The 10,176-nt window shown below is 47.3% G+C and overlaps 1 protein-coding gene across 4 annotated transcripts in view; it reads left to right on the forward strand.

Annotated features, from left to right (window-relative positions):
* PLIN3 (perilipin 3) overlaps positions 1 to 8,476 on the forward strand; it is a 28,291-nt gene extending 19,815 nt beyond the window's left edge. For 3 of the 4 annotated variants that reach the window (XM_066275156.1, XM_066275185.1, XM_066275166.1), the window contains exons 6-8: positions 1,000 to 1,199; positions 3,739 to 3,864; positions 7,721 to 8,476. In XM_066275156.1, the coding sequence (XP_066131253.1) occupies positions 1,000 to 1,199; positions 3,739 to 3,864; positions 7,721 to 8,062 (668 nt within the window). In that variant the 3' untranslated portion in view covers positions 8,063 to 8,476. The remainder of the gene's footprint in view (positions 1 to 999; positions 1,200 to 3,738; positions 3,865 to 7,720) is intronic. The other variant, XM_066275177.1, reaches the window with a different exon arrangement.
* The last annotated feature ends 1,700 nt before the right edge of the window (positions 8,477 to 10,176 follow it).

The raw sequence follows: 10,176 nt of genomic DNA on the forward strand, positions 1-10,176 counted from the left end.
GGTAAATGAATGGGTGTGACTATATACCAATAAAACCTTATTTATAAGGGTGGGTAGCATTTGGCCCAGGCCGTAGTGTGCAGCCCCCTGCCATAGGGCATTACAAAGCAAGTGAGTTATTAAGTCTGGATTCAAACCCTGATCAGATTACTTACAAAGCACAAACTTATAACTACTTTGTTAAAGTTTGAAAGGAGCAGGATTAAAATGATCAGGATAGGCAGTTTTTTATCCTATGTCTTGTAACTTCATGAGCACTTTTTTGGGGCTAGATAGCACTGACTTATTAAGATTGTTCTCATGTGGCTCAGACTTCTCCTGTCAAGTATCATGGTTAAGAACATGGGATCAGATGATCGGGATTCAAGTTCTGATTCGCTACTTTTAAGCTGTATGACATTGGGCAAGTCAGTTAAACCCTCTGAGCCTCAGTTTTCTCAACTGTAAAAATAGGAAACAATGTCTTCCTCGCAGAGTTAAGATTTAACAAGAAGGCCCATGAAGCACGTAGAACATTGTGAAAGATTGGCCACTATTACTATGTTCCAGGCACTAATACAGGATCAGCTGACTTGTTTCTCTCAAGGACCAGATGATAAGTATTTTAGTCTCTGTTGGGCAAGAGGCCACATACTCCACTGTTGTAGTTTGAAAGTAGCCAGTGACAATATATAATGAACATGCATAGTTGTATTCACTGGTTGTACAGAACTGGAGTCAATTTGCATGTGTCCCGCAGGGTGGTTTGCAAATCCTCAAGCTAATCTAAAGCCTCTTAGTCCTGGGGAGTTTGGTTCTCATCATACACATTTTGTAGATGAGGAAAACTATGGCAGGGAAATTCTTCAGTCTGAAACCTCAAAGCTTGCAAGCATCAGACCCGCATAAACTTGGGTAGTCCAAGGGAAACCAAGGGCCATACTCCGTAATGTGCACCGGGGGAGTCTGAGCTGTCTGAATCCCAGCCTTCACAATGCTTCTCCTGCTTCCCCCCTGCAGCCCACCTCGCCACATCCCTGGAGGGCTTCGATATTGCCTCGGTGCAGCAGCAGCGGCAGGAGCAGAGCTACTTCGTGCGTCTGGGTTCCCTTTCAGAGCGGCTGCGCCAGCGGGCCTATGAACACTCACTGGGCAAACTGCAGCATACCAGACAGAGAGCCCAGGAGGCACTGCTGCAGCTGACGCAGGCACTCAGCCTGGTGAGGCCCTGCCCGCAGCACGGGGGTACCGCACAGCAGCATTCACTTTCATGAACCCAACCCAAACCTCACCATTCTACACATCCACCTGGACTGGTTCATGGGGCTGTGGCCCTGGATGAGTTTGCAGGTGTCACCATAACAAGGTCCCATAGTCTGGGTGGCTTAAACAACAGACATTTATTGTCTCAGTTGAATGGATGGATGCCCAAGATCAAGGTGTTGGCAGGGTTTGTTTTTCCTGAGGTCTTTCTTTTTGGCTGTAGATGGTCATCCCTCTGTGAGCGTGTCTTAATCTCCTCTAAGGACTCCAGTCAGACTGGATTAAGACCTACCCTTATCACCTCATTTTATCTTGATCACCTCTTTAACAACCTGATCTGCCAATATAGTCACATTCTGAGGTTCTGGGGGTTAGGGCTTCAACATATGAATTTGGATGGGACGTAGTGCAGCCCCTGACAGGTTGGCTGGAGGCTGGGCTTCTCATGGTGGACTCTTCCTCCAGCTAGCCAGCTCCTTCCCAGGAAGTGTCTGAGAGATCCAGGTGTAGGGAGAGCGCAGAGTATGTTTTCTTTTTTTTTGTTTAAAGTTAGTTTCATAGAGGTATAATTTACATACTATAAAAGTCTCCCGTTTTTAAGTGTACTATTTGAGGAGGTTTAGAAATACAAATGGACATATCACTGCCACCAAAATCAAGATTTGGAATATTTTTATCACCCCTTAAAGTCCCCCTGCCTCTTTACAGTCAAATCCTGCCACCAAGCTTTTATTTTTCTATTTCCTAAAGAGCTAAATTGCTATTATTGTAGTTTCTGTTAACTTGAAGTATATCTACTCTTTTAAAGTGTTTTTTTTATTAACTGAGAGGCAGGAAAGCAGACAGGCAGGCTCTCACATGCACCCTGACCAGGACCCACCTGGCAGGCCCACTAGGGGACAATGCTTTGCCTATCTGGGGCTGCTGCTCCATTGCTCGGCAACTGGGCTATTTTAGCACCTGAGGTGGCCATAGAGCCATCCTCAGCACTCAGGGCCAACTTGCTTGAACCATTCAAGTCATGGCTGCAGGAGGGGAAAAGAGAAGAGAGGAGGGTTGGAGAAGCAGATGGTCGCTTCTCCTGTGTTCCCTGACCAGGACTTGAACCTGTGACTTCCACATGCCGGGCCAATGCTCTACCACTGAGCCAACTGGCCAGGGACTCTTTTCTTTTTTTTTTTTTTTTTTAATTTTAAATATATTTTTTTTTACTTTATTTATTTATTTTTAGAGAGGAGAGAGACAGAGAGGGAGAGAGAGGAGAGAGAGACAGAGAGAGAGAAGGGGGGAGGAGCTGGAAGCATCAACTCCCATAGGTGCCTTGACCAGGCAAGCCCAGGGTTTTGAACCGGCGACCTCAGCATTTCCAGGTCGACGCTTTATCCACTGCGCCACCACAGGTCAGGCCCAGGGACTCTTTTAAAATATTTTTAATTGTGGTAAACTACACATAACATAAAATTTACCATCATAACCTTTTGTAACTACAGCTCAGTGGCCTTAAGGATATTCATGTTGTGCAGCCATTACCACTATCCATTCTGTTCCCATTAAATACTCCCCATCCCCCTCCTTCAGCCCCTGTGTCCACCATCTGTTTTCTGTCTCTGAATCTGACTCCTCTAGGGACCTCCTATGAAGTGGAATCAGATAATATTTGTCCTCTTGTGTCTGGCTTATGTCACTGAGCATAATGTCCTACAAGTCCATCCCTGTTGTAGCAGTTGTCTACATTTCCTTTCAAAGCTGAATAATGTTCCATCACAAGCACTTTTTAAGACCCTACTTCTGTTTCATCTGCTCATGTTTTTTTTGTTTGTTTGTTTTGGGGGTTTCCTTTGTATTTTTTTCTGAAGATGGAAACGGAGAGGCAGTCAGACAGACTCCCGCATGCGCCCGACCGGGATCCACCCGGCATGCTCACCAGGGCACGATGCTCTGCCCATCTGGGGCGTCGCTCTGTTGCAACCAGAGCCATTCTAGTGCCTGAGGCAGAGGCCATGGAGCCATCCTCAGCGCCCGGGTGAACTTTGCTCCAGTGGAGCCTTGGCTATGGGACGGGAAGAAAGAGACAGAGAGGAAGGAGAGGAGGAGGGGTGGAGAAGCAGATGGGCGCTTCTCCTGTGTGCCCTGGCCGGGAATCGAACCCAGGACTCCTGCATGCCAGCCGACGCTCTACCACTGAGCCAATCGGCCGGGGCTCATCTGCTTATGTTTTGTTGGTCACAGCCAGTCAGATGGCCAGGCCCAGTTGCAAGGGGAGGGAGAAACTGACAAAATAGGAGGAGCTGCAGAAAATTTGTGGCCACTTCGTAGCTATGGAAACCATATGTGAAAAAAGCACCCCTCTGCTTGTCCCTCCCCTTACTCAGAAAAGGAAGACTCCGCAGACTCCCTCAGAAGGCCCCCTCTCCCAGGATGTGCAGGGACTCTGCTGACCTTGGTCAGTCACTGAAGGCAGCCTCTTTTCTCTCGTTGCTCTCTCTCCTGTTCCAGATGGAAACTGTCAAGCAGGGAGTTGATCAGAAGTTGGTGGAGGGTCAGGAGAAACTACACCAGATGTGGCTCAACTGGAACCAGAAGCAGCTCCAGGGCACAGATGGGGACCCAGTGAAGCCAGAGGTACCCATTGTGGGATGGAGTATGGGGTACTTGGATCCCTGACTGCCCCTCTCTGTACATCTGCTCAATGGACCAGCCTGCCTGGATTGCTTCTCTTGGCCTCACCTCCCATGAACTGCCTTCAGGACTCACCAGCACTTCCTCTGGGAAGTCTGTCTAGTTTTTTACTCTTGAGTGTGGGTGTTGCTTCTGCACCTGGGACACTTGATAGTGATGTGTCTCAACCTACTGAATTCTAAGCTATGTCTTGGCACTCCTGTAACTTTCCCTCTCTATTGCATGATTCATCAAATTCTTCACATTTACCCACCTGGTTCATAGTAACTACTAGCTTTCTGTCATTCCTCCAGTCTTTCCCAAGCATTAGCCTCTTGTACCCTGCTCTGACTTTTGCCACCTGTACTGTCACTCATCTCGGCTTTCATTGAATCAACACCTTATACAACTCTCACACCTCATTCTGAATGATAACCCTGCAGTCTTAGGTCTATACTAATACTAGAGCTTCTCAGCTTAACCTCTCTGGGCCTCAGTTTCCCCATCTGTAAACAGGATATAGGGTCTTCTGCAGAGTTAAGATAAAATTAGCTAAACTTGTATGTGAATGTTCTCAGCAGTATTATTCACAATGGCCAAAAAGTGGAAACAGCCGAGAGTCCGTTGATGGATGGATAGATAAACAAAATGTGGCCCATCCATACAATGAATGTTACTCAGACATAAAAAGGAGTGAGGTGCTGACACTTTTTATGACGTGAGTAACCCATGAGGACATGATGCTTAAAGAAACCAGAAAAAAAGACCACATATTGTGTGATTTCATTTATGTGAAATGTCCAGAACAGGCTGATCCTTGGTGACAGAGAATTTATAGTTGCCAGGGGTTGAGGAAGGGAGTTCCTTTTAGATTTGATTAAATGAGTTCATAAGTAAAGCACATACCACTACAAAAGTGATATCTATAAGGATACCATGAATATCTCTATAAGTGCACCACTGTTCAGGACTCAGACCCAACCTGCTGAAAATGTCTCCCCTTCCCCACACTGCTGAATGCAGCAGCCAGGAAGTACAGATTTTTTTTTTTTTACAGAGGCAGAGATAGACAGGGACAGACAGACAAGAACAGAGAGAGATGAGAAGCATCAATCATCAGTTTTCTCGTTGCGTGTTGCGACTTCTTAGTTGTTCATTGATTGCTTTCTCACACGTGCCTTGACCACGGGCCTTCAGCAGACTGAGTAACCCCCTGCTGGAGCCAGCGACCTTGGGTCCAAGCTGGCGAGCTCTTTGCTCAAGCCAGATGAGCCCACGTGCGACCTCGAGGTCTCAAACCTGGGTCCTTCCGCATCCCAGTCCGACGCTCTATCCACTGCGCCACCGCCTGGTCAGGCCAGGAGGTACAGATTTTGACTCTTGTCAGCCAGGTTCAAGTCCAAGGCCCTCAGCTGACAGCTCTCAGTGCAGTCTTGCTCTGATCTCTTCCTGGCTGGGGAAATTGTCAAGGATCTAGACTGCTTACATCTGCCTACAAAGTTCTTCCAGACTGTCTCTTCTTTTTAAACTTAAAAAATCTTTTTTGAACCTGACCAGGCAGTGGCACAATGGATAGAGCATCAGACTGGGATGCAAGGACCCAGGTTCGAGACCCCAAGGCTCACCAGCTTGAGCCCAAGATCGCTGGCTTAAGCAAGGGGTCACTCAGTCTGCTGTAGCCCCCCCCCCCCATCAAGGCACATACGAGAAAGCAATCAATGATGAACAACTAAGGTGCCACAACGAAGAATTAATGCTTCTCTTTTTTTTTTTTTTTTTTTTGTATTTTTCTGAAGCTGGAAACGGGGAGAGACAGTCAGACAGACTCCCGCATGCCCCCCGACCGGGATCCACCCGGCACGCCCACCAGGGGGCGATGCTCTGCCCCTCCGGGGCGTTGCTCTGCTGCAACCAGAGCCACTCCAGCGCCTGGGGCAGAAGCCAAGGAGCCATCCCCAGCGCCCGGGCCATCTTCGCTCCAATGGAGCCTCGGCTGCAGGAGGGGAAGAGAGAGACAGAGAGGAAGGAGTGGGGGTGGAGAAGCCAATGGGCGCTTCTCCTGTGTGCCCTGGCCAGGAATCAAACCCCGGTCCCCTGCACGCCAGGCCGACCACTCTACCGCTGAGCCAACTGGCCAGGGCCAATGCTTCTCATTTTTCTTCCTGTCTGTCTGTCCCTATCTGTCCGTCTCTCTGTCTCTCTCTCTCTCTGTCACACGAACACAAAAAATTTTTTTTTGAGATCTAAAAATGTCTTGTACTTTCTAAAACAAGTTTTAATTATTGAGATATAATTTGTATACTCTACAATTTACCCACTTAAAGTGTACTATTCAGTGGTTTTTTTTAGTATACAGATGCTCCTCAACTTACCATGGGTTACATCCTGATAAACCCATCGTAAGTTGAAGATATCATAAGTCAAAATGCATTTGACACACCTAACCCACCAAACATCACAGCTTAGCCCAGCCCACTGTGAGCGTGCTGAAAACACGCACATTAGCTTTTTTTTTTTTTTAAAATACTTTATTTATTGGTTTTTACAGAGACAGGAGAGAAAGGGGAGCATGGAATGGGAAGTATCAACTCATAGTTGCTTCATGTTAGTTGTTCATTGCTTGCTTGTATGTGCCTTGACCAGGGAAGCCCAGGGTTTCAAACTGGCAACCTTGGCATTCCAGGCTGAAGGTTTATCCACTGCGCCACCACAGGCCAGGCCACATTAGCTTTTGATTGAGCAGAAGCCTCTTGCTGCCGCTGCCCAGTAGCACGAGAGAGTGTCAGCCCACATATTGCTAGCCCAATACATGACCCAAATTCAAAATTTGAAGTATGTGTATTGTTTTTGTACCATTACAAAGTTGAAAAATTGTTAGTTAAACCATCATAAGTCACACACCTGTATTCACAAGGTGTGTAACTCTCACTATAATCCATTTAGAACATTCTCATCACCCCAAAAAGAAACTCCATACCCATGAGCAGTCATTCCCTATCTCCCTCCCGCAGCCCTGACACCTGCTTCAGGTCTCTCTAGATGTGCCTGTTCTGGACCTTTCACATAAATGGAGTCACACACTGTGTGGCCTGTGTCTGGCTTCTCTCATCGAGCATCATGTGTTCAGGGTTTCTCCACACTGTAGTGAGTGTCAGTGCCACACTCCTTTTCGTGGCTGAGTAATATTCCAGTGAAGGACCACATTGTGTTGATCCATTCACTAGTTGATTGACATCTAGGTTGTTTCCACTTTTGGCTGTTGTGAATAGTGCCCCTATGAAGACTTGTGTACAGGTTTTTTGTGGACATGTTTTCATATCAATGGATTCTAGGAGAGGTATACTAAGTTACATAGTAGCTCTATGGTTTGTCATTTTGAGGAACCGCCAGTCTCTTTTTCATAGTAATGCACCACTGGCTAGTCCAAGGGCTCCAGCTGCCCCTTCTTGCCCACTCCTGTTATTATCTGTCTTTTTGATTCTAGCCATCCCAGTGAGTGTGAACTGGTGTTTCAGTGTGGGTTTGAGCTGCATTTCCCCAGTGGCTAATGAAGTTAGTTCATGTGCTTATTTGCCATGTGTGCCTTCTTTGGAGAAATGTCTATGCCTGTGTTTCAATTTGATCAGTGTAGATCTCACAGTTCAAAACTTTGAGAGCTGGTATTCCAAACCACAGTGCTAGGCAGCCTCTCCTGTAGAAGAATTTTCCTGAAGGCCAGTGGTAGAACCCGTTTTCTTTTTCCCTGGCTTTGGACCGTTTTCTCAGAAGCAATGGTCCTGATCACCAACCCCCTCTCTCCCCCCACACCCTCCCTTCTCAGCAGGTCGAGTCCCAGACACTCACCATGTTCCGTGACATTGCCCAGCAGCTGCAGGCCACCTGCGTATCGCTGGGCTCCAGCATCCAGGGGCTGCCTACCCACGTGAAGGACCAGGTACAGCAGGCTCGCCGCCAGGTGGAGGATCTCCAAGCCACCTTTTCTGGCATTCATTCCTTCCAGGACCTGTCCAGCAGCGTCCTGACACAGAGCCGTGAGCAAGTTGCCAAGGCCCGGGAGGCCCTTGACCACATGGTTGAGTATGTGTCCCAGAACACACCCATCATGTGGGTGGTAGGACCATTCAGCCCCGGAGTTGCTGAGAAAGCCCAGGAAGAGAAGTAGGATAGACAGGAAGGGGACTCAGAGGTCTCAGTCCTTCCCCCTCTCTGAGCCTAGAGGAAACATGTTCTGAGCCTTTCCTCATCAGTCATCAATAGGAGGTTTCCAGAAATTTATTTTCTAGAAGGTTTTGAAGAGATTGTTTTAGAAAAAGTTTCCAAAAAATTTCTTTTTCATTGTTTTAAACCAAGGATACAATTCTTTTATCCCATTTCCTTTTCTACATGAAGGGCCCTAGACATCAGTCTTTAGCTATCAGACCTGGACTTCTGGTCTGGGAAGTGGGCCTCCTGTGACAGGGTGGAGGTGGTGTACCTATTTGTATTCTAGAGCAGAGGGGGCTGGGGGCTGCCTGCCTAGCCATCGGTGCACGGAGCTTCAGTGTTGCCTTAATAAATTTTATCTCCAGTTAAATAAGGTGTGTGTATTTTTCCCCCAGCAGCTGAGCAATTCCGGAGGTCTCTGGGTGACCACTTGGCCACATCCTTACTTGGCTCACAAGGTTGGGACAGGGTGGACCTGCTACTGAACCTGAAGTGTGTCACCCAGTGCCTCAGACAGGGCCCATGCTGGTTGTCAGTGATGTGCTCGATGTACTTGCTTGGCTTTGAGTTGATGAACTTGGTCCTGGATGCTGCAGAGTGGAGCAGGGTGCAGGACCCTTACACTCCCACCCTGGCAAGTAGAATCTGGTCCTGTGTCATGTCTTGTCATAGGTATGTGGCAGAAGCAAGAAGCCTGTTTTCTTGTAGTGGAACTTCCTAGGTGTGTGGGGGAACAGAGTAGACCCCCAAAACATCTACATCCTAATTCCCAGGACCTGCCATGGCAAAGGGAACTTTGCAGATGGGATTCAATTAAGGATTTGGGATGAGAAATGATCCTGGCAATTACCCAGGTGGGCTGTAAATGTCTTATTAATTTTTTTTAAGATTCCTTTTTCTATTAAGTGAGAGAGTGGAAAGCAGAGAGACTCCCACATGTGCCCTGACTGGGATCCACCCAGCAAGCCCCTATAAGGCGATATTCTGCCCATCTGGGACCGCTGCTCTGTTGCTCAGCAACCAAGCTATTTTTAGTGCCAGAGGTCAGGCCATGGAGCCATCCTCAGCACCCGGGGCCAACTTGCTTGAACCATTCGAGCCATGGCTATGGGAGGAGAAGAGAGAGAGAGAGAGGAGGGGGTAGAAAAGCAGATGGTAGTCTTCTCCTGTGTGCCCTGGCTGGGAATCTAACCTGGGACTTCTACATGCCAGGCCGATGCTCTACTGCTGAGCCAACCGGCCAGGACCAATTATGTATGTATGTATGTATGTATGTATGTATGTAGCAACCTGGCTGGGACAATGCCCTATGTTCTAGCAGCCCCATCCCTGTGTTTGTACCCTAGCTTTGTGCAGATGTCCACCCAAAGACTTGCCCCGAAATGTTCACAGTAGAATGGCCCCCAACTGGAGCACAACTCAAGTGTACATCTAGAAGAGAACAGATAAGCAAATTGGGGTAGATTCACTCTATGGAATATTATGGAGCAAGGAACAAAGAAATTGCCAATATTCAATATTCATAACCAGGTAGGTGAAACTCTCAGGCATGATATTGAAAGAAGTCAGACACAAAAGAATCCATACTCTGGAAAATAAAGAATCCATATGCTGGTTCCATTTCAATGAAGTTTCAAGAAAAATCCACACAGTGGTTGTCTGGTGGGTAATGAGGAAGGAGGGGCTGATGGGGAATTTTAAAAAAGATTTTATTTATTGATTTTTCGATAGAGGGAAGAGAGAGAGAAAGGGAAGTGGGAGGAATGGGAAGAATCGACTTGCAGTAGTTGCTTTCCATATGTGTCTCTACCAGGTAAGCCCAGGGTTTCAAACCAGCAACCTCAGCATTCCAGGTTGAATGCTTTACCCACTGCACCACCACAGGTCAGGCCAATGGTGAATTCTTGAAGCTGAAATGTCCTACATCTTGACCTGGATATTAGCTACAGGGAGTGTATACATATGTAAAAGTCCACTGAGCTATTTAAGATTTATATACTTTAATGCCTGTGAATTATACTTCCAACAAGAAAGTGAAAGCAACATGTGGTGGTGGGTAGAGGAAATGAGCCC

This window comes from Saccopteryx bilineata, chromosome 1 (assembly GCF_036850765.1).
Source record: "Saccopteryx bilineata isolate mSacBil1 chromosome 1, mSacBil1_pri_phased_curated, whole genome shotgun sequence".
Taxonomy (NCBI): domain Eukaryota; kingdom Metazoa; phylum Chordata; class Mammalia; order Chiroptera; family Emballonuridae; genus Saccopteryx; species Saccopteryx bilineata.